Genomic DNA, 25,196 nt, shown 5'->3' with positions numbered 1-25,196 from the left:
CCAGATAAACATTTTAATTAAGGAGCTGGGTCTCCACTTTCCAATGCATTAGAAGTAGGGAAAAATCTTCTGGTTACAGTTCAGCAACTCAGTTTCAATCTCTTCATCTTGTTCTGGGGCAGTTCATGACCTTTGTATTCATGACAAATTATGTGAAACAATCAAATGGAATACGGTCTGAATACTGCTGCTTTATCTTTCTGTGGTTGCAAAGTTTTATTTTAGTTTAGCACTGAATTTCACCAAAACAGAAACAGTTAAGAGTAGTCAAACTACGATGAGCTAAGTCACCTCAGATACCTGGTCCACTCTTTCAAGCACACAATTAACTTCCTAAAGCGTCCTTTCTAGTATGAAATCTTTCTCACCAACAACAAGGGGCTGGTGGGGAAAGTAAAGTTGAAGGGTAGAATGACAATGAAATGGCAAAGTTTATAAACCTGAAGGCAGCAAGGGAGGAGCACAGCAAGCTCACTACCCTGGACTACCTCAGGAGAGCAGAATTCAGCCTCTTCAGGGATCTGCTTGGTAGAGTACCACGGGATAAAGCCCTGGAGAGAAGAGGGGACCAAGAAAGCTGATTAATATTCACGGATCACCTCCTCCAAGCTCAGGAGTGATGCATCCCAACACAGAGGAAGTCAGGCAAAAACTCCAGGAGGTCTGCATGGATGAACAAGAAGTTCCTCAAACTCAAGCAGAAAAAAGGGTGGAAGGGTGGTCAGAGCTCAGAACGTAGCAGAGGGTGGAAGAAAGGACAGGTAGCCTGGGAAAAATACAGAGAAATCATCTGAGCAGCCAGGGATCAGGCTAGGAAAGCTAAAGCCCTATTAGAGTGACATTTGTACGGGGACGTCGAGAGCAACAAGAAAGGTTTCTATAGGTATGTCGGTGATAAAAGGAAGACTAGGGAAATTGTGGGCCCTCTCCAGAAGGAAAGAAGAGACCTGGTTACCTGGGACACAGAGAAGGCCAAGGTACTCAATGACTTATCTGCCTCAGTCTTCACCAACAAGTGTTCTAGACAAATAGTCCATGTCGCAGCAGGCAAAGGTAGGGACTGGGAGAACGAAAATCCATCTACTGTAGGAGAAGATCAGGTCTGATCTAAGGAATCTAAGGTGCACAAGCCCATTGGACCAGAGAAGATGCATCTGCAGGTCCTGAGCGAATTGGTGGATGAAGTTGTTAAGTCAAAGTCCATCATGTTTGAGAAGTCATGGCAGTCCAGTGGAGTTCCAGCTGACTGGAAGAGGGGAAACATAACCCCCATTTTTAAAAAGGGATAGAAGGAAAATGTTGGAAAATAAGGAGGTGACTGGTGACAGCCAACATGGTTTCACTAAGGGCAGATCATGCCTGACAAATCTGGTGACCTTCAACAATGGAGTTACAGCACTGGTGGATAAAGAAAGAGCAACTGATGCCATCTACCTGGACTTGTGCAAAGCATTTGACACTGTCCCCCATGATATCCTTGTCTCTAAATTGGAGACATGGGTTCGACGTATGGAACACTCGCTAGATAAGGAATTGGCTGAATGGTCGCACTCCAAGAGTTGCGGTCAACAGCTCAGTGTCCAAGTGGAGATCAGTAACAAGTGGTGTTCCTTGAGGGTCGGTATTGGGACCAGCGCTTTTTATCATCTTTGTCAGTGACATGGACAGTGGGATTGAGTGCACCCTCTGCAAGTTTGCCAGTTACACCAGGATGTGTAGTGTGGTCAACACACTGGAGAGAAGGGATGCCATCCAGAGGGATCTGCACAGGCTTGAGAGGTGGGCCTGTGCAAACCTGATGGAGTACAACAAGGCCAAGGGCAAGGTCCTGCATGTGGGCCGGGGCAATCCCAAGCACAAATACAGGCTGGGTGGAGAATGGATTGAGAGCCACCCCAAGGAGAAGGACCTGGGGGTGTTAATTGATGAGAAGCTTGACGTGAGCTGGCAGTGTGCTCTTGCAGCCCAGAAAGCCAATTATATCCTGGGGTGCATCAAAACATTCATGACCAGCAGATCAAGGGAGGTGATTTTCCCCCCTTACATTGCAGACCCCACCTGGAGTACTGCATTCAGCTCTGGGACACTCAATGTAGGAAGGACATGGACCTATTAGAGCATGTCCAGAGGAGGGCCACAAGGATAACCAGAGAGCTGGAGCACCTCTCCTACACAGACAGGCTGAGAGAGCTGGGGTCATTCAGTCTGGAGAAGACAAGGCCCTGGGGAGACCTTATAGCGGCCTTCCAGTACCTAAAGAGGGACTACAGGAAAGGTGGGGAGTATAGTGACAGGACAAGGAGTAATGGCTTTAAACTAAAAGAGAGTAGATTTGAATTACATATAAAGAAGAAATTCTTTACTATGAGGGTGATAAGGCACTAGAATAGGTTGCCCAGAGAGATTGTAGATGCCCAATCCCCGGAGGTGTTCAAGGCCAGGTTGGATGGGGTTTTGAGCAACATGGCCTAGTGGGAGGTGTCCTTGCCTATGGCAGGACGGGGTGGAATTAGATGGTCTTTAAGGTCCCTTCCAATCCAAACCATTCTGTGATTCTATGATTCTATGATTCTATGATTCTACGATAAAATACTTGCCATGTTCTGAGCTCTGTACAGAATACAGTTTCACTGCCTCTATATATGAATTCCATGTGGTACAACAATTTTGAAGGGAATGTTGGACCAGATTTACTATTGTCTAGAGCAAAGAAGAATTTGAACAATTTTGCACTGTTGCACTGAAAAGATAAGATACATCAGGATAAGGTGCTTCAAATAATAAACTAATTCTGTTTCTGCCTTTTAGGAATTTTTTTATAGAGCAGAATGCTGGAGAGGTGCTGAAAAATATCAACATGTTATAGATGCTTAAATGCATGAATATTTTGCACCTTACAACATTTCTATCTTAAAACAACTAAAAAAATTTTAGATTTTATTCTTAAGCTTGCAGATAATTTATTGTGCTTATGTTTTAGGATAAGCAAGAATCCTAACTTCTCCATCTAGATACTTAACAAGCCTTGAAAATCCTTAATTTTCTTATAGGAAACAATTTTTGAAATCTGTTTTCATTACTTCAATTCATAAAACAGGTTGTTTCCTTGAATTCTTAGTTGTGCTTTCTCACATACATTCATGTTTTAATTAGTTATTTTCAGTAATGATCAACAGTTTCCACATTTCACATCCTATTAAGGTAAGAAGCAGACAGCTATAAAATGTAATACTGTGAAATTTGACACTTAAAATGGACCAGTCAACTTTATCCAAAATCAGACAAAATGAAAATTTTCATCTATGTATCCATTCATTAGCCATTCACAGTTTTTCATTTTTCTTTTTTCTATACACAAAACAAGTCATTATAAATCTAATTATCCCACTGTACAAACAAAAAAGCTGAAGTGAAAATCTGGACTGCCACACTTCAGAGTTTTCTGTTTGGTATTTTGTTTTTTACTGAAACAGCATCATATTTACAGACCTCTCTGCACTTTTTTCTCTTTTTGTTTAACACAACTATGCCCCTTAGAAGTCAAGCTGCAGGCCTTCTTACATGCTAGAGTGGAATTCCATAGTTCTTCCATTTCTCAGGCACGTCTGTTGCCAAAACACTCTACGTAACATCCTCTATATTAGCAAGTAATGCATATAATAGGAGAAGGTCAGGAGACTGAAAGAGCTGGAGCTGAGACTATTCTCATCTACATTGCCTCCAGTCCAGGGGGGCTTTCTCTGAATTAGATATACAGTCTGAATTTACAGTATGGCACAGGGCTAAATGCATCCTGTGGGTATACGGCTTCAAACTTTCTGCAGGGAAAGTAACACATAAACACATCTGCGTCTATAGGGCCTTCTAAAAATCACCACACTATCTTTTAGTGTCTTACACAAATGATGTTAAGATGTCACTTCCCCATCACAGTCACCTTACGTTGGAGACCCTTACTCCTGTCTGTTCTCATGCCATTTCTGAGTTGCTGTACAAGAGTCTGTAGCCCATCTCACCCCTCTGCTCCAAGTTTAGACAGCACATGCTACACAGTGTTGTGAGGGGTGAGTGGAAGACCTCATCCAACAGCTGCAGAGGCAGTGTTGGGGACATTTCATGGATGAACTGATGCTTTTCTCCTTGCACCTCCCCACCCATAAAGAAAAGCAGGTGTGTGACTTTTTGGGTGCCCTCTCTACAGCACCTCTCCTATGAAGAATGGCTGAGTGCTGGGGCTGTTCAGCCTACAGAAGAGAAAGCTCCAAGGTGACCTCTTTGCAACATTTCAGGACTTAAAGGGGACTTATGAAAAAAGAGATGGAGAGTGACTCTTTGCTCTGTCAGATAACAGGATGAGAGGGAAGGTTTTAAACTAAAAGAGGGGAGATTTAGATTTGAGGTTAGGAGGAAATTCTTCACTCAGAAAGTGGTGAGGCCCTGGAACAGGTTGCTCAGAGAAGCTGTGGGTGCCCCATCCCTGGAGGTGTTCAAGACCAGGTTGGATGAGGCCCTGGGCAACCTGACCTAGGGGGTGGCATCCCCCTATGGCAGGAGGCATGGAACTAGATGATCTATGAGGTCCCTTCCATCCCAAGACATTCTATGATTCTATGATTAGGAGTTCAGATTCAGCCATGAAGCTGACACCTTTTGCCAGAAGAGGGCAGGACCATTCATGCCTATACCATAGCAGATGTTCCATATTCCTATATCCTAGGGCATGTGAAACCAAACTCATATCCAAACGTATGCCAATATGATCCTCTGGTTCTGAGTACACACTTGGGGTTGACCTCCAAGCTGTTGTTCCCCCTGGGTAACAGTGTGAAAGTGTGAATGAACTGTGTGGCAGAATGAGTGAATTAGCTGTGTGGAAGATTACCTGCTATTAATAGTTGCAGGTTGATTCTGTAAATAACAAGTCAATAAATAAAAGGTCTTCTGAGAAATACTGGCTGCCCTGTGTATATTACATGTACACACACACACTGTACCCATTTAGAGAAAAGATAATCTACAAAGGATATGGGTTCAAAACATGTAATACTCCATATCTGGAGTTTATAACTTTGACATGTGTGGTGTTAAATATCCTTCCAAAACAATTATTGTTGTTTCATCAGTAGGAACTAAGTGCCAAAGAGACAAAAGAAAAGAAAAAAAAAAAATTAACTGAAAACACATGCAATCTTACATAAAGACCTGGGACTTAGTTATTCAGGAATTTTGTGACGAAGAATAACAAAGACCAAAGTCCTAGTTCATTCTTTGAGCTAGCCAATGCTAGGTCTTGGCTTCAGTCTGCCATATACAGGAATGTCATAACACCTCAGCTTTTGACAGCTTTTGCATAGGTGAAAACATACTTGCATTTTTCTTCCTTCCTTCTTTTCCTCTCCACCTATCTTCCAAGAAAATAGATTGCAACAGCCTTAGGTTTGGACCAGAATAGAATGGAAAAGATATGCATTTGAAATTTCTAAAATGTTGGCAGGAATCTTTTCTTGTTTGCCTGTATTTACATCCCTCAAAGATTCAAAAGCCATGGTCTACAACCCAAAAGACTCCTGTGTTTCTGTACCATTCCACAAAGCATACTGTCTTTGAAAGAGGTTTGCTTTCAAAATCTGTAAAAGTCCTTTTGGTCTATGTGTATGGAGATGCTTTTTGTTATAATTCAAAACCAATTTTTATAGACTAGCTGGATATGAGGTAAAACCTTCTAAGCTAAGATTTTTGCATTATTGCTTAATTGTCCTTAAGTGTTTGCTGGGAGGTGACTCATCCTGAACCAGCCTTTCCCTTCTACCTATTGCTTGCAGTATGTTGTTAAATCAATATTATTCCACAGGAAACACCATGGTAATCAAATCAAAATACCATATTAGCATATAATTATAGAGTAGTTGCAAATCCATCCAACCTGTCATATGCCCTGTAGGAAGCGTCTTATCTCTTGACTCAAGCTAAGGGTGCACTTGGCCACCCAATGACAATGGCAGAAAAAAAGGCACAGAAAAATTCTGCTTCGCTGAGAACATGCTGTAACAGTGAATCATTCCTATGCCATAATGAAGGAATTACTGCACTTTAAGTAGAGGTCTTGATTGAATAAATCTATCTGACCATGCCCTAATTTGTTATAATTTGATACTTTTCTGATATTTAGAACCAGCTGCTGAAAAATATTTTTTATATTTAACATTATTGCTGTTTTTTGAATTAATAACTTACGGAAGTTAGCTATAAAAGGTTATAGAAGGTTATAAAAGTATTAAAAAATTTAGCATAACTACATGGCAAATAGAGGGAAAACACTGACAGAAGTAGATGGATAATGACAGTTTCCATCCAAAAGATGATTTTACCATTCATCTATCTATTTTGATATAACAAGGAAAGTGCAAAAATGCAGCTAAAACAGCACACTAGTTCAACAGACAACTACAAATGCAACTACTAGTTCAACAGACAACTACAGCAATGGTCAGCTAGACATCAAAAGAACATGAGTTTGTATTAATGATGGAGTCTCAGGCGATAAAGTAAATTACAACATAGCAGAGGTTAAAAAAAAGCAAATTGTAACCAGCAGGCTCAGCTCCCTTCCCAGCACCAGGAAAAGGAAACGTCAAACCTGTATCGACTCCTACCATCGTAGCTGTGAACGGAATATTGTCAATCACAGATGAGGCTAAAGCAGACACCCAGAGCACTAAAATGATGGCTACCGCCAAGCGCTGGTCCTCAGGAACCACCTGGAATTAAAAGAGGTTAAGTTACAACTTTGATGAGATCAGCATTGCTCTGTCCCCCTAATGGCACAATCACACAGGGTCTTCATGGTTTTAGTTTATCAATATCTTTTATTCCTTCAGGCTCTGAGATAGAATAAACATTTTGTAAAAATGTTCTGAGCATTTGTAATGACAAAAGTAATGACAGCCTGGCATTTAGTAACAAAATTACTATTTTTTTTCAAGGCTATTTGAACAAATAGAAATTAAAAGACTGATATTTCTAATACTCATATTTCACACACACACACACACAAATTAATTGTGTAACTGCAAATTTTCCCCATTCACGGTTTATATTTGTTTGCACCTTGGTATTTTTTGTTTATTAGACTATAAAAAAAGGTTTCCTTTTTGCACTTATAGCGACATTTCTTCTGCCCGTAGACACACACTGAATATCATCCACCCCAAAGTATGACATACCTTCTCGATATAGCTGGTGTAGGAATATAATCTTTAACATAAAATTCCAAAAGAAAAATATTATTTAGTATTCTATTAGAGTACAACTGTTTTCTTTACCTGAAAAACACTTCTCAGTATTTTAAACATACCTTTATTAACAAAGCTGTCTGCTCCCCTATGTAGTCTATTAAATGCAAATGAGCCAAAGCCTAAAAAAAGACAATGATATCAGCTAGCAAGGTATTGATGCAGCCACATTTTTTCAGTAGATGTAAGCATACACAATTCATTTCCATTCACAAGATCTCAATATCATCTCAAGCAGCTTTTACAGCAACTTTGCGGTTGGTCGGAAAGAACAGACATACAGAAATGGTAGCTGTATTTGCAGAAGTGGGCAGGTTGTACTGGAAAGACCAGTGGGATTGCTTCAAGAGCCTTGGGCAAAGGCATCAGAGAATGGCTCAAATGTCAAGATTACATTCTTCAGTGAACATGTTTTCCTGAATACCTGAGGACAACTGATTTTTACTCAATGGCCCCAAAACCTTGGACGTAACCCCACTATAGACAAAAGTGTATCATGTTTAAAAGGTCAGGCATCTTGTGCTCAGGCTTATGTGAAGAAAAGAGAAACAAAATATACTTTTCCATTAAACAGCTGCATTGCACCTGTAAAAACTAACACTACCCAGCTGCTAAAACCAGGCCAGAGACTTTGGGTGAATGGAAATTGGCACAGAGGCAGCAGCACCTAGAAGACAGGAAAAGCAGCTCCCCAATGCCCACGTCAGGCATCCAACCTGAGGAGGAGAGCTCTGTAACCACTGGGCCAGGGGACAGCCTGCTCCAGGGTGCTCTGTCCTCCCTGTGGGAACTATTCCCATTTGTGCAGGATAATTGGGTAGTACCCCAGACAGCCATGGTTACTACCAGGCATGAAAAGACGTAGCAAGACTCCAGCCCAGTGGTTATGGCTCTGGTCTCTCCTTGGGCAGATAGGAGAATGCAACTGGGTCCTCACACCAGAAGTATGATCTATTCCTTCAAAACACAAAGTAAAGGGGTAAATATATCTCAGGAGAGACTTAAATTTAATTTGATTTTGTTTTATTTTCTTACAAATATTCAGAATGAAGCACTATTTCCAGGCTGAATGGGGTAAATCTATTTTTTGACTTTTCAGTTTCTGGGAAGAAAATTGCATAATTTTTGGTGCAGCCCAGACAAAGGTGGTTAGTCTACTTTCCATTTTCCTGCCATGACAATGAATCAGTTAGCTGCAACACTGTGCTGCCTGAGAGCATTGCCACACAGCTGCAGAAGTCAGCATTCACATGATGTGATGCTGTGCAACCTGCACAGTGGACAGTCGGAGCTCTTCAGAGACATCACTGGGGGGAAAAAAAAAAAAAAAAAACATTGAACTCACACACTGTCAAATCCCCTGGCAGAGATAGACAAAGATCCTAATAGGTACCGAGTGGTGTGGCATAAGACACAGTAATGACAGAGTGACAGCAGGGCTGTCATTGAGACCAGCAATTCCTGCACCTGCAGCTCAGTGGGGCAGCAGTGTGTAACTATTTGGGTACCACCAGCAGCACAGGGCAGCAGCACCCACCTGCTGCAGGAGCACCAATACCATGGGTGGGCTGGTAGTTTTCCACTCACCACATGAGCGAGAGATGCAGAGGTAAAGGCAGGGCAGCTGCATCTCATACAAGACAGGATGCCTCACTTAGAAGTTCTAAGGGAACACCGTCCCATCGACAAGGAAAACAAGGGGAAGAGCACAGCCAGTGATGCCACATATTAAATATGGCCCAGAGACTATATTTAATTTAACAACTTGCTGCATGGGAAAAGGTATGTCTACATTTAAAAATGCAGCATTCAGAAAACAGGTTATAAGGCTTTAAAATGCATACACATAGCCTTTACTTTAAGACTAATGATGTTTTTTCATGGCTTTAACTTTAACAAATACATTTTAATAATTTTAAGTTACCATTTTGATTCTAAGCTACCTGTGTTGCTATGATATAATAATAAAATGGCTTGGGTTGGAAGTGACCTTAAAGATCATCCAGTTCCAACCCCCCTGCCATGGGCACAAGGGTCACCCCCTAGATCAGATTGCCCAGGGTCCCATCCAGCCTGGTCTTGAACACCTCCAGGGATGGGGCATCCACAGCTTCTCTGAGCAACCTGTTCCAGGGCCTCACTTCCTCCTAATACATAATCTCCCATCTTTTAGTGTAAAACTATTCTCCCTTGTCCTATCACTGCTCTCCATTTTTATTATAAGCTCTCTTCAAGCACCGAAAGGCTGCAATGTGGTCACCTTCAACCTTCTCTTCTGTAGACTGAACAGCCCCAGCTCTCTCAGCCTTTCTTCACAAGAGAGGTGCTCCAGCCCTCTGATTATATGCATGGCCTCCTCTGGACCCACTCTAAGAGCTCCACATCCTTCTTGTGCTGGGGGCCCCAGACCCAGATGCAGGACTCCAAGTGGGGCCTCACATGGGCAGAGCAGAGGGGCACAATCCCCTCCTTCGCCCTGCTGGCCACTCCCCTGGTGATGCAGCCCAGGATGCAGTTGGCCTTCTGGGCTGCAAGCACACACTGCTGGCTCGTGTTGAACTTTTCATCTGCCAGAACCCCCAAGTCCTTCTCTGCAGGGCTGCTCTCAATGAGTTCTCTACCCATATTAACTCAACGTTTATCAAAGAGATTTTTAAAATGTACATAAAAGCAGTAATATTAATGAACTGTCATATTTTTTCTGCAATTGCTTTGTGTTCACACTTTAAAATAAACTTCTTAACACATAGTTGTCAGCAAGCAGAGCTCAGTGTTACATTTGGTTAGCACTGCTGCCTTGTTATTCAATTATCCGTCAACACAACATATTTCTTTTCAGAAACACCCAAAATTTCTTCTGGAATCCAGACACGGTATCGCAAAAGAGAGATTCAGGAAAGAGGAAAGTGAGTAAAGGACAGAATGAGGGAAGTGAGTAACAGACATGCACATTGCTCCTTCAAGACAGTCAGTCTGCAGGTAGCTCATCACATTGGAGATGATGACAGTGCTAATCACGCAACCAACTTTAAGATGTCTATAATATCCAGACTAATCGCCTGCAAGCACGTAAGTGAAAGGCAGCAATTAGTACCATGCCACTGGCTTCCCCAGGATGTAAACTGCACAGAGGGTCTCCTGGATCTTCCTGTGCTCTCTGAGAGCAAGAAGTATTACTGCACTAATTGGTGCCTTCCAGCATATGATTTCCATTTTGACAGCTCAAGATTAGAGCTTTACTGCAGGAAAAAAAAAAATCATGTAACATTTTAGATTGAACTTTATGCACAAAAATTTGCATCAAACCCTTTTATGGGCAGTATGTCATGATGTCTGCTGTCAATATATTGTCTCCCACTTTTTCTCTTGACTATCAAGATAAGTTCCTTTCATGACTTTAAATTGCTGTTATACTAAAGAGCCAGGAAAATTTTCCTTTCATTAGCAAACTATTCACTGGTGACCTGAGAAATCATAAAAGTGAAAAATTGAAGTTCAGTGAATTATAGCAGTCATATCTGAAGTCTGGCAGTAAATGGCAAATAACTTCCTGTGTGTTTTACTATGTTATTGTACAGTCAGACTGCACTCAAATCAAGACTGTTCAATTCAAGCTAAAACAATAAATACATCAGGGATTGCACCTAATAGACTGTTACAGCAGCAGCTAACAAAATAAAAATGGCTTCAATATGGATTTCCTATGAGAGCTAGAAAACACAAGGATATATAGAACCTGATAACACAGAGAAATAAAAATTGCCTGTGCTAACGAGTGTGCAATAAATCAGCATTTCCTTGATGAATTTTAGACCTACTAGCTCTCAGACAAGCTTCCTAATGATAATCAGAGTTCCTATTCATCTTTTCAGAGGTTACCAGATTTTGACTTCCAGTTTGGAATTAATTAGAGTTAGTTGAGTTACTCAATGCTTGTATTTGCTTCAAATTTAGTCCCTTTTTTTCTTTTTTAATGAATTGTTTTTTTATACATGCCAATTTACAAAGTCTGTGTTCTTTCCAATACTGGAGTGTATAGTAGGGGGGAAGCTGTGCAAGAAAATTTGTTATTCCAGGCTTTTCCCAGACTACTCACAAAGACAATTCACTACCCAGTGATCACTCGGGTTTTATCAGTCATGTTTCTACAACTTAACATCATTTAAATGGAACAAATAACAACTAAGAAATACCAAGCATTTTAGGAAATGCACAGACACCTTATTGACATACAAACATGGATATTCATACAAAGATTTCTCCAAACATTTGGGGTAAAAATAAATCCACTCAATCAAAAAACATCAAACAGTAAATCAAAAAATCAAAAAACATCAAACAGTAAATATAAATATATTGTATTATGTAATTTAAAATTTATATAACATATTATAAAAATATAAAAATAAAAAAGATTAAATATAAATATAAAAAAGGGGTATAAAACATGGCTGGATCAAAAAGACTATTAGAACAGTCAAACACACAAAGATGACACAATGAGATATCAAGACAGTTCAAGTACTGAAAACCTTTTACAATTACAATTGGAAACTGAAATTCAGTGATATTATCCTTTCAAACCATCCTCCCATGAAAGCTCTCAGGCCATTTGGTAGCCAGCATGTAGCTGACAGTATTAGAAGCAGTTTTCAGCTGTGGTTTATTCTTGCTCTTTTATTTTTCCTATTGCTTGTCTAAAGAATTTCAAAATAAATACATAAATACATATAAACTATCTGAATGCATGGAGCACAGACAAACCTGGAAACAAAAATTCCACTTATGGAAAATGATTGTGTTGGATGTACACAGCAAATGCAGAAGGAGAGTAGGACCAAGCTTACAGTGAAAAATTAATCAAAAATATCCAGCTTCTACCACTCCACCATTTCACTCCATACTACTGTGACTGCATTCAATTTTTATTTTGTTAGCAGAATTGAATCTGCAAGACACCTTTTCCTGGCAACATACATGTCCTCAAAATTCACATTTTAAGTTGGTTCTAACTGCTCAGGCTTTAGAAATCACAAAATCTTACCTCCATGAGAACAAACAATGCTGCAAAGAAAAGAAGGGTTGCCCATTCCACTCGGTTTAATATCATCTCAAAGTCATGGATGTCTGCTAGCACTAGCAGCCAAATGGCTCCCAAAATGGCAATCCAGCCTGCATTAGAAAAAGAGAGAGTACATTGGGAAAAGAGAGAACAACACTTCACACATTATGTACTAGCAAGATGAAAGTTATAGTATTGCATTTTTCAGTTAAAGGTTTTTGCCACACTTTCACTCTGACTCTATAAAAAGAGAAGTTCAAAAGTCCTCCAGGAAGAATATTTTGTGCTTTCTAATTTATATCTATATCTATATTTACACATAGGAAAAAAAAAATCCCATAGGAAGGCCAGGTTGCTAGCAGCTTTCTACTAGGGCCAGAAAGGAGAAAGAAAGAGAAGAGTCTGCAAGCATAATTGAGAAGAAAGGAAAGAAGGCATGTCTGGGTTATCCGAAAACAAACAAACAAAAAAAATAGTGACTTTTAATCACAAAGAAAACTTTAGGTGGTTAGGAGATGGTTGGAAGGACTCTGCAGCCCCCTGAAAGGCTGGCTGCAGCCCCAGGGCATTGAAGACTCACAGGCTAAATGTGTTAGAAGATAAACTCAGGATGTGAAATGATCTTTGAAACAGGACATCATCTTTCAACAGCAAAATAGACTCCCTGCAAACAGGATCCCTCTATACATCCTGATGTTTTAAGATACATTTTGGTAGATGACAGAGAAAATGCAGATGAAATGCACAATCAGACAGAGAATATAAGCAGTGAATATCCTGTCCAAGCAAGACTAGCTTTTGCCCTGCACAGCTAAAGTTCTTTCTGAAGCTGTTTAATTCTTCTGGCACATTTATCTTGAACAGTAGAATGGGATTTCAGACATAAAACTGAGATTTTTTTTGGCATTTTTTTCCTCAGGATGATACTCTTTTTTCTTTCTTCTTCTCTACTTTTTCTTAAATAGCAGATTTTTAATTTTTTTTAATGTGTAAATCTGAAATACATAATTTAGGATTTTTTTATGGCATGGAAATAAAGCATCCCACCTCTTCGAGTAATTTCTCCCTTTGTTGTGATTCTTTCAGATACCTGGTGCTATTTCATACATTCACTGTAGAAAAGTGATGGATTCAAAAAAACTGCAGAACAAGCGAGGAGGAAAGAAGAATAACAATCTTGACTGGCAAAAAAAAAAAAAAATCTCTAAGTTATAATCAAAGACCAAATGTGAATAGGCCCCTGCTGCAAAGCAGGTAGCTGAATAAAGTGAGCCTTCTACAACAGCCTTCAAGAACCACAGCTGTAAGAAAATTTAAGGATAGAAGACATTCATAAAACTTTAGGCCATTTGACTTGCAGCTTATGCACATGGGTTTGTTTTTCTGTTAGGTTAAAGAAAGAAGGAGATCCAACATCATTCAACAGATTAAAACTAAGATCAAGCTATATTCTATTTAAATTCCATGTAAATACAAAAGAAATAAAGAGACCAAAGGTTCTGCCTCATCACAAAGCTGTAAACATTATTTTTTTATTTTTTCCTCCAAGTTCCATCTTTTCCCCTGGGCAGCTCTACCCTTGATTTCCCTAAACTGGCTTCTGTCCTCTCCATGACTGAAACCATATTTTCCAGCATTATGAACAACTTTTCCTTTCCCCAGCTTCTCCCCATGATCCTCCTTGAAAGGCTTTGACACCACTGATCATTCCGGTTCTGCTGATTCCTTGATAAGCAGCTCTCATGAGAACTCTTCTTAGCCTGGCGTGAAGCTAATCTAGAGCAAAATGCAGGGAAATCCTTGTAAGGAAACAGATATAAGGACTAGGAAATCTAATGGTTTACCAGCAGAAAGACCTCCATACTACTGGAAACAAAGCCAAAACTAAATAAGGCTGAAAACTCCGAAGGAAGTTTATATCTGGAATTTTGTAGCTTCAGCTCGTATATTGTTCCCTTATAGAGGTCTTGAGTAAAATCTCAACTGAGTGCCTCACTGGTCCCAAAAAACATGTCTCACAACCATCTCTGCTCATCACCAAGGACTGAAACTACCATGCTGCAAACTGAGCAAGTCTGGTCCCTGCTTTGCTCACAGTGATCTAATTAGTCCTCAGTCAAAAGTAGCTCATACATGAATATTATACTGCAAGGGAGGAGGAGAGCAAAAACCAGCACAAAAGAGAGCGGGGTGGGGACAGCCCAGATGGTGCCTCTCAGAAGTCTCTTAGGAAACTCCAGCAGTGAAGTCAACCCACGCTCAGGGCAGGCAGGCTCTAAAAGCAAACTCTCATTTGGCCATCCTCTACCCTACTGAGTATGAAACTTGGCACAGGCAGGGTCAAATCCAGCCCACATCATTGATGCAGGTAGATAGATACCAAGTGGTAGAAAAGGTCTGGTTCAGCTGTATCAGGAGGAAAGCTGGATGTGGTGCACTGGGGTAAAGGATACGTAAAATGCCTTTGCATTTGATAAAGTCTTTATCTTCACAAAGGCTGGTGGGGTGTTTGGTTGGTTTGTTTTGGCAATGAAAGAAGTACTGGGTCATAACCATCTCAGCCATCCAAATTTTGCAAGGGGCTTATCCGCCACATTCCTGATTTGTGTAAAAGACCCCCTTTTGTAGCTTCATGTACCCACAATCTTGCTTTTCTTCTTTCTGCAAGTGCATTGTGCTCTGCTAAGCAGCTAGCAAATTTTCTCATGAAGAATGGAATTTTTACCAACTGTTGGGAAGAGGCTCCTGGACTGACCTAGGAGTGGTAATACTCTGTACTGCTCAAGGTGAATGCCGGATCCTGGCATAAGCTAAAAATGGGTACAGCTTTTTTGCTCTCCTGGCCCTGGATATGCACATAGCCTGAATGCTAAAATGGTGAAGCTCATACAGAAGATCTTCCAGGAAAACGTTCTGAAAAACTTAGATAGTCTTATTCCTACCAAAGGCAAATCAGACTGCAGAAACAGTTATAAATCACAGGGAGGGAGTGCTTTAGGAGTTTCCAAAATAGCAAAAGAAAGCAAGTAGGGAACTGTCAGTTCCGGACATCTACTACATTTCTTGCTATCATCATTGAATTACTTTCTGCCTTTCCCTAAATCAAGGTGAATCTATCCATGCAAATTTAGGCTAATTTCAAATCTTAGCTGTTCTCCAAATTCCAGAAAAATACAGTGGGCCTTAAATGCAGATTATTGCAATTCCTATTAGAGGGACACTTCAATGGAAGCAGATGGGTACAGATCTGGAGCTTAACAGCAGAATTTTACTGCTATTTTCTACAGCTGTAAGTGACAACATTAGGTACGATAAAGTGAAGGATTGAAGAACAGAGACTTCTCTGCAGTTCTGGAATAATCTGTGATAAAATCTGGGATTATTTCCACACTCCTACCAAAAACAAATCAATCTGAACATGGTAGATGGAGATAATCATTTGCTAAAACTAATGAAATATGAGTTGCACAAGAGGTGGACAGAACCAAGCATTTTGTTGCAACATGGGTTTTAGCAGCATGCGTTAGCTCTATGCACACAGCTTGGCATGAGAACAGTGCCCTTCCTTATGACAGTGTTCACGGGGAATACAAATAGGTAAGGGACGTGTCCTCCTGCAGTACTCCAGCAAGTACAGATCTCAAGAATTGAAGATGTCAGCTACTTATTGCAGTCTACATGCACAGTCTTTTCAGAGTGTATTTGCTTTTCTTGTTGTAACTGCGAAGAGGAGAAATAGGTACCCATCTCTCAGAGGGTGAGCACAGGGTGGGAGCAAAGAGAAGGGGAGAGGAAGGAGGGAGTCTCTCAAGGAGTTTTGGAGGACTTCTTGTAAGATCTTGAGGTTTGACTTCAAGCATCCTGCAACTGGGCAAGAGTAACATCTTCTTCTAATTCCTGAAGGCCACAGATGTCAGTGTGGGCTGTGACTGCTTGATTGACTGTTCTCTGCCACACTGCTTGTCAAAGTCAACTACGTCTGTACAGATATTACATAGCCACCTGCCTCTCTAAATGGGCAGGTTTCCTGAGCCTTTTCTAAGTAATGTTCTTGCTAAGAACATTCATGACAGTGTTTTATATATTTGGGTGTCTGCATTTGCCCTGGATTCAATTTGAAACATTCCTTCATTTTCAAAGAACTGAAAGTACCAGGGTGCATTAAAGACTGGCATCTCTGTTTCTTTATTTTCTAGCTTACTGGGCCACAAAAGATAGCCAGGAAGAAGAAAAATAGAAATAATTTCAAAAAATAACTTCTCATTACTACAGTGAAAGCAAAGCCCACTTATATTTCCCAAAACCACTTCTTTTACTGCCTTTCAGTGCTTCTGTTTCACAACAATTGGTGTTCTGGAAATATAATGCTGAGAGAAACTGAATCTAAATTCCATTTCTGCACTCACACAGCACCCGTTGAAGACAGTGACAGTTTCTATTTATTTTAGGAAAAATAAAATGTTTTTTTATTATAAAATGCACCTTGCAAATTTATAATGCATTCTTCACAGAAGAGATTCCTGTGTCTTGTCAGAAACCAGGAAAATGGTACAGGAGAAATAGCTTGAGTGCTTGGCTTTTCTGATTCACTTTACCCAGTAGAGAAAACCACATTTGGAACAATAAATAGCTTATGATGAGCAGAATACAACTGCAGTCCTGCTTAAAAAAAAAAAAAAAAAAAAAAAAAAAAAGGAAAATAAAATAATAACAAAAAAAAACTTATTTTTAAATAATCAAGCAGAAGTAGAAAACAGAAAACAATCTAATAGAATCCAATAGAAGAATAGGATATGTGGGAGGAAGACAGGTGAAAGAGAAAGAAATGAAAGGATGAAAATACTGTGTAATCTGCAGGCCTTTCAAATGCTCATTAAGCAAAATTTGTATTCCTTAGTAAAGGTAATTTTGTCTGACCTATTAGCAGCTGAAAAGCATATTAAGCTTCCTCATAACAATGTGAACATGTAGATACTGTACATTTCCTTTACATGCACAGAATTTGAAATAATTTCTTTCTGTATGAAGACTGAGAGTGCATTCTCTCTTCTGGAAACTGAAATGGCGCTTGAGACATTTACCCTGAACACCAAAGCCAGGATAACCCTACACCACCTCAGTACTGGCCTGAACAAAACAGAGGGCTGCTCAAGAAAGACAGGTGCAGGGTACTACAATTTAGGCAGGAGGATTTTAAACTACACAAATCCAGGCTGGGAAGCACCTAACAGTCCTGCAGAAAAGACTCAAGAAATACAGTGGATCACAACAGAACCTAATAGCCTCCTGAAATACAGGATCAGGATAAAAAACAGCAAATCCTGTGAAGCAGCCTTTGCTCTCTTCATCACCAGTAAACTCAGAAAATGTGTACTATAAGATGCCTACCCATTAGAAAACCAGTGCAGAGAAGTATGATTAACAGTCTGAAAACTTGAATTTTGAGGAAAAATTAAAAGATTCTGGGATGTTTAGTTAAAAGATAAGAAGATTAAATTGCAAGTCTTCAGGCAAATACCAGGCTCCTTCAGAGGGGAGAGAGCAATCTGTTTGCTGTGGCAGTAATGGATAGGACAAAAGGGAGTGAGGAGGCATAATAGCAGTGAGAAAGGCTCAAGCTACACAGTATGCAGAATCACATACATAACAGCTGAGAAGTAAAGAGAGATTTTTAAAAATCAGCCAAACCAGCTTCTGCTAGATCAAAGTATAATTCTCCTTTCTGGAAACAATGGTATGGATACATGGATTTTTTGTAACTGAGCAGGATATTCTTTCCTTTGATGTTACCAATCCTCTACTTGTCAAAATGGCCACAGCAACTTTTTGTGAATTGCATAAAAACGCTCCTAGCCCACAACATCCATAACAGGCTAGAACATATTTGTCTCTTACCTTTGAATCATGGCTTACATAGCATGTAATTGAATATATGGGGAAGTAAAGTCCATCATTGTGTCCCAACAGCTTAATCAGAAGTCCAATTACCTCCATAACCCTTCATAACTTAACCCAAAGATGCATGTCAGTTCTTCATACTCTATGCTACAGTTGTAATGTTATGTATAAGCATTCATTCAATTATACTCTTATGTACTTATATAGAAATATTTGAACGAAAAGATTAAATCATAGACACATTTACCATAGCGCTCACTCTACTTATGTAATACGTTTGATCAGTAGTACTGGATGTGAATTAAAATGCCCTATATTTAGGTTTTTACAATTCCTCTTTTTAATTTTATCAGTCATGAAAATGTACATTCTAAAGTCATGCCAAATAAGCAACAGTTGTCAATTCATAAGCACTGTTTTATCTTTAATATATATATTATTTTAAATATATATAAAATGACACTCTTAAAAACAACTCGCTGGTCTTTTGAACAGTTTCTTTTCATTGGCATAGCTTCATAGAAATCATTTGTACCTGTTCTGTGCTATTTTTAGAACCAAGCTTAAGGCTGTTCCTTGGGGACAGAACTATGGTAGTGACAGTCCAGGACAGTTTGCGCTGCAACTGAAAATGCTTAGTAGAATACAAGGAGATAGAAAGGAATGTGAAAAAAGTTGATGGAAACTATAAACCTATGAAAGGCAAACAAAACAGAAACCTACGCTGATAGAAGGAAATTTTAAAGTTAAAAGCAAGAAGTGTATCATAAAACAAGGAAGCAGAGGACTCTAGCTGCTCTGTAATCAGAGATCAGCCTCTATGTACAGGGGCGGGGTGGGCTGGACTTTACTGCAGAGCTGTAGTATTGTCAGGTCAGAGAGGAGAAATCACATTCACCATTGTGTGGCAATCTCAACACCCAACTTTGTTAATTCTCCTGAACAATCTAAAATGGCATCCAAGCTACAACACTGTAAGCAAGAAACCATGGTTAGAGATTGCTATAACTAGGTGCTACATCTAACAGAGAAGATATGTTGACACATATAACTGTGTATATTGTACCAATCTGTCTTCAAAAAATGATAACATTATCTCAGTAAAGGTCACTGAAAAAAACACACACTCTATTGCTGTAGCCTCATTGGCTCTTGGAAGCTAAAAGTAATTTAAGAAGATGCAAATATCAAGATAAAGTGAAGGTCAACTTTTCTAGAAGAAAGAACTAAAGAACTAAAATGCAAAAGGTTCACAACTGCTGCTGATTCCTGTTTTTTCTCACATTGAGTGTACGGGCAACTGCAAGGACAGAGGATAATTTCTATGTTTAATTACATGTTCTTAAAGATGACTGGGCATTTTCAAGGGTGTAATTTTTTGAAGACTAGCCTCAGAGAAATAAAAACTGCAAGGACCACAGAAAACAGATTTCTCTTATTTTCAGAAAGAATGTGTTACGCTGAGAGGGAAGAATAACTAAGATCTGAACAGGACTATCTGAGTCATAGTCAATGCTGACTGCATCAATTTAGCTCCACTCCAACATTCTGATTACTACAAAATAATTGTCAAATTTATTTTTAACTCATATTCATACACACTTGACCAGGATTTTCTTCAACATCACTATGAATCAAATATATATTAACCTTGTAAATACAATTATGTTTATTCTCATCTTAAAGCAATGTGCACCTTCATGGCACAATCAAATCTCCATGCTACATACTCAGAGACCAGAAGATCAGTCATGTGCAGTGCTCTTCTTGATCTCAAGTAAAAATACAGAACAATTTAAGCCAATACTACTACATGCCAGAACAAAAAACAGAACAGAGGAATGAAGCAAAAGCAGAGAGGCAAAGAATACTAAATGAGGCCAAATGATCCAGACTCCATTGACAGTAGTAGTTGATATCACCTGAAAAAAAGGGCTGCAGATCAGCTGCTGCAAGCACAGCTTATAGAAGCTGGAAGGATATCCAGAAAGGGCTGGGCGCTTTCAAAGAGAAGAGCACCTAAAAGCTAAGGTATCTTACTACAGTAGGCTGGTTACTCTTGTCAAATGCTATAATTTGTTGTTCTGTTTACCATTACAAGGTCAGGATTTAAAGAATCTAAAGCAAAAAGAAACAATTAGTTATCCGATCAGTCTCACTCTGCTCTGGTGAGGCTGCACCTTGAGTACAATGTTCAGTTTTGGGCCCCTCAGTAAAAGAAGGACATCAAGGCCCTGGAGAGTGTCCAGAGAAGGGCTACAAAACTGGTGAAGGGCCTGGAACACAAGTACTGTGAGGAGCGGCTGAGGGAAGAGGGAACAGGGGTTGTTTGGTCTGGAGAAGAGGAGGCTCGGGGGAGACCTTATTGCTCTCTACAACTACCTGAAAGGAAGGTGTGGGGAGCTGGGGATCAGTCTCTTCTCAGAGGTGGTAGGACTAGAGGGAATGACCACAAGTTGCACCAGGGGAGGTTCGGGCTGGAAATGAGGAGACATTTCTTCTCAGAAAGAGCAGTCAGGCGTTGGGATGGGTTGCCCAGGGAGGTGGTGGAGTCACCGTCCCTGGGGGTGTTTAAGGAAAGGTTGGACGTGGTGCTTAGGGACATGGTTTAGTGGGTGACATTGGTGGTAGGGGGATGGTTGGACCAGGTGATCTTGGAGGTCTTTTCCAACCTTAATGATTCTATGAAATTCTATATTCTGTATTTCTATGAAAGATGATACAAAAATATCCAAAAACTAAAAACAGAAAACATACCTAATTCTGTTTTTGCTTACTTTTGCATAATTGTGTGACTTCATGCATATTGTTATCAATTCCTGTATAGCTAGGAATTACAACTTTTGATGCTGTGTATAACGAACTACTTATGACCTGAGCCTAATAATACAGCATAAAGGAGTATAGGTGTGGAGTGATAGGAAAGGTCTTGAAAGTGAGGGCATAGGATGATAGCGAGCGCTCTAGGACTATCAGCAACTCAGCAGCAAGTAGTTAGGGATAATAATGCAAACTTAGACATGAGTCAAAAACTATTTTTGAGGTAAAAAAAAAAAAAGGACAAGGAATAAGTATGTAACATACAACACTATATATGAAAAAATTGAACTTAATGCAGAACTGAAGACAAGATTTAAAAAAAAAAGGCATGAAGTTTCAAAAAATGGAAAAAATTGAGCTCAAGTGGACTCAAGCACAAGAAGGAAGAAACCATCAGCATTATACATCTGGTAAAGAGGAGAAAGAAACAGTTGTAATGCTTCCCCAAGCAAAGACCTGAAGGTATCAACTCGTCATGTCTCTACTCAGACTAAAGCTGTAAACTTTTGTACCCCCCATTGCATCAAAGGGTAACCGTAACATCAGTATATAAGGGGTAGATACTAGGAATATGTCTTTTTATTATTATTATTTATTTATTTATTAGCAACAGCTTTAACTTTAATTGTTAATGAGTTTGCTTTTGTATTCATTAGGTAACTCAATGTGTTAGTGTTATCATAAGTACACAAACAATAACTGTTTGTTGTGTTTTGCTTAAACTGATAACAGTTTTGATTAGACTAACAACAAATTCATGGTTCCAGATATAATGAGGTTCTCTTTTTTGCCCGCAATATCATGAGCATGACACCGTCACAGATACTCTGAAAGCTGGAGCCTATTGCTATATGCAAAGAAGGCATCCCTAATCCAAATGTTTTAGGGACCAAAACAATCTACCTCACTGAAATGTGTGAAGGAGTTTGTAGGTAACCACAGATTATTCGAATCATATTTTTAGCTGTTTAGAAAAGGTCTGTAAACATTGGTTCCCAAGCTTTGCACCTGGTTCCTTAACTTATCAAACCAGGTCGGAAAGCTTTACAAAAAATACAGGGGAAAAAATATTGTCTCTAACAGATTGAAATATAGTTGATAATTCAGTCTTATTTGAGAAGTTACTTAGCAGTCAATGCCAATAAGCTCTCCTCAGTTAAAACCAGTTAATATGTCAGCTCCTAGTTAGCCTGGAGAAAAATGTTAGATTCAGTGACAAACTGGTGCAAGATGTGCTAACCTTAACAATGTAGCCTTCGGCTTTAAGCCTGTGCTTTCTTGAATATGTGTCATTCACCAATTTTTATAGCTTAATAGCTGTTTGTCTCACTAGGATTTTTGTTGTTCTTAAGAACTAAACAATTATACAGTGGCTTCTTAAATTGATCTTGTGTGAAGTGGTTTGTTTGGTTTTTTTGTTTGTTTTCAAACATTTTATGAAATAACTCTTCAGTAAGTTGAATAGTTCTATAATGGACCTTTCACAAGATTTGCACAAATTATCCTGAAACCAAGCATCTCCAAAATATAAACACTCTTTTCCTTACCCTTCCAATGGGTACAAACACATTTTGAAAACCTAATTTGTTTCATTCTGCATATATGATTACATTGTTTGTAAACAGTGTAGATTTATATAACTCCACCATCATACCGAAGAGTAGCATAAGATGGTTTAAGCTATTTACCACCAATGGTAGATGAGAAAAATGTTCCAGAATAACAGTTCAGAGAACTGTTCAAATTTCTTAGAGTTCTTCTTACACAGCTTTCTGAGTTAAACATTCAGAATAAAACTGCACAGACTACATTTATTTCACCTGTGTGATATTAGCTCTTTTTGAGCTCATAGAATTAAACAATTTAGTCAAAGATCTCAAAGCTTAAGGTTTCTGGCATTAGTCAAACATTGCTAAATCTCTTACACATACTGGCGGTCTGTCTCAAAGTTTTTAAGGAAGAATCATTGCTACAGCAAAGTTCTTGTACCATTTACTGAAAATGATGCAGAATAGAAAATGGATTAAGTTAGTTGTTAAAATATTAGGAAGCTGCACTAATGGAGAACTAGATTTGGTGTTTCTAAGCCAAGTAAATATCAGTACAGAACTTCTGACATTCTGTGATTCAATACCAAATTTAAGCAAATTTGAGAAGTTCTTTAGGGCAATGAAGGACTTTCTTCATCATCAGAAAAGTTGCACTCAGTCTCTAATCTATTCTGAATTATTGGTTCACCTATGTAAACTACAGTGTTAACTGAAAATTGTGCATGTCCACTTAAACAAAAGCAGGTTGAAAATCAAGAGAAATTATATGGAAGGGATTTCAGAGCCACTCCACTTCCCTGAAGGTTAAGGCAAACTTTTTGCTATAATTTGCATAACATTCTCTGTAGAAATCATTTGTTGTGAGTTTTTTTTTGCTGTTGTTCTGCTGATGCTTTTTCCAATTAAGGTATTTAATTTCTCCTGTGAATTTCAACAAATTTTCTGTAAATTACAGAAATTAGTCAGAAAATATGACAACTGGCATCCAAAGGAGTGACAGGATAACAGGAGTCTTTTGTATCTACAGCAACTGAACACATTTCTCCTTGAACGCACTGGTTATAAAATAAAAAGAAGCTCTGCACAATATGGCCATCCAAACAAAAAGTCATTTTAAATTAAATGAAAAGAACATTTTCCCTCCTTTTCCACTGTTTCAATCACAGATTTTAAAAGTTTCAATGATGCAAGATACAACTATTCAAGAAAAATTGAAAGGAGACTTAGATTCTCAAAAGTATCTGCAGCAGAATTTGCTGTGCAACCTCACAGTCGGAAGTAAAACCATAGTGAATATAGAAGACAGGGGAGAGTTTTCCAAGAGAAACTAGATTTAACTACATAAATGAGTTCCCAGTAAACAAGACAACAGTTGTCTATAAATATCGAGGAACTTTAGCTTTAGAGAAAAGACAACAGGGAAAATTTATGTCTAGGAGGTTTTCTTGAAAGAAGTGATGTAGCGTGCTGATTTATAGAACTTGTCCAAGTACCCAGAAAGTTCATGGTGATCGTGATCGTTAAATTAATACAATCATATTTTTTTATAAGTTCATATGTTTGGGTTCTTTACTAACACTGCTTTGTTTAGTAATACTACAGCTGATTTTAGTTAGTATTGAAATCCCCCAAAAATCAATAACCAAGCCAAAAGTCCATCTACCTGTTTTGGCTTTGTTCTTATCTGTAACTGAAACTCAGTATAAATTGAGAAGAGACCCTCTGGCACATGAAGAGTGAAATAACATAGAGTAAGGTGACTCTTTTCATGAATTACCCCTCTAAAGCAGGTCAGGCTAATCACAGTGGTTGATCACCTCCACTGATTATTGATCTCCTGCACAGATTATTTTAAGGGCAGCTGAAGATAATTAGCTTCAACATCGATGTCTGAAGGATCACAAGCATCCACAGCACCAAAGGAACCAGAATGAGATCAGACAATGGTGTGAAGACAAAACCACTCAGCAGAAACACAAAAAGACATGATTGCTCCCTCAGGGTTTATGATTTATTGGCATCATGGAGATGTGGTGGGATAGCTCCTATGACTGGAGTGTTGGAGTAGAAGGATGCAGGCTCTTTGGAAAGAACAGGCTGGGGAGAAGAGCAGGGTGTGCTGCATTCTGTGTCAATGACTGCTGGAGTACATGGAGCTCTACCAGGGGATGGATGAGGACCTGACTGAGATTCTCTAGGTAGAGAATCTAAACTCAGAGGGAGTGAGTGACGCACGAGAGGGCTGTGCAGCCATCCAAAGGGTCTTTGTCAGGCTGAAGAGGTGTGCTCACAGAAATCTCATGAAGGTCAACACAGAGAAGTGCAAAGAGCTGCACCTGGGGAGAAATAACCCGAGGTACCACTACATGTTGGGGACCATCCAGCTGGGAAGCAGCTCTGCAGAAAAGCACCTTGGAGTCCTGGGGGACACCAAATTGAACATGAATCAGCAGTGTACCCTTGCTGCTAAGGCTAATGGTATTTTTGGCTGCATTTGATGAAGCATTGCCAGAAGGTCAAGAGAAGTGATCCTTGCCCTCTACTCAACACTGGTGAGACCACACCTGGAGTGCT

At 39.3% G+C, this 25,196-nt stretch overlaps 1 protein-coding gene across 4 annotated transcripts in view; it reads right to left on the bottom strand.

Annotated features, from left to right (window-relative positions):
• OCA2 (OCA2 melanosomal transmembrane protein) overlaps window positions 1–25,196 on the bottom strand; it is a 205,264-nt gene that overhangs the window by 60,248 nt on the left and 119,820 nt on the right. For 3 of the 4 annotated variants that reach the window (XM_040535549.1, XM_040535542.1, XM_040535534.1), the window contains 3 exons: window positions 12,337–12,464; window positions 7,355–7,414; window positions 6,654–6,758 (listed from right to left, as the gene is read on the bottom strand). In XM_040535549.1, coding sequence (XP_040391483.1) covers window positions 6,654–6,758; window positions 7,355–7,414; window positions 12,337–12,464 — 293 coding nt within the window. The remainder of the gene's footprint in view (window positions 1–6,653; window positions 6,759–7,354; window positions 7,415–12,336; window positions 12,465–25,196) is intronic. The other variant, XM_040535559.1, reaches the window with a different exon arrangement.

This window comes from Cygnus olor, chromosome 1 (genome assembly GCF_009769625.2).
Source record: "Cygnus olor isolate bCygOlo1 chromosome 1, bCygOlo1.pri.v2, whole genome shotgun sequence".
NCBI classification, from domain to species: domain Eukaryota; kingdom Metazoa; phylum Chordata; class Aves; order Anseriformes; family Anatidae; genus Cygnus; species Cygnus olor.
Note: the sequence above shows the minus strand (reverse complement) of the source record. Positions and strands in the feature narration are given on the sequence as shown.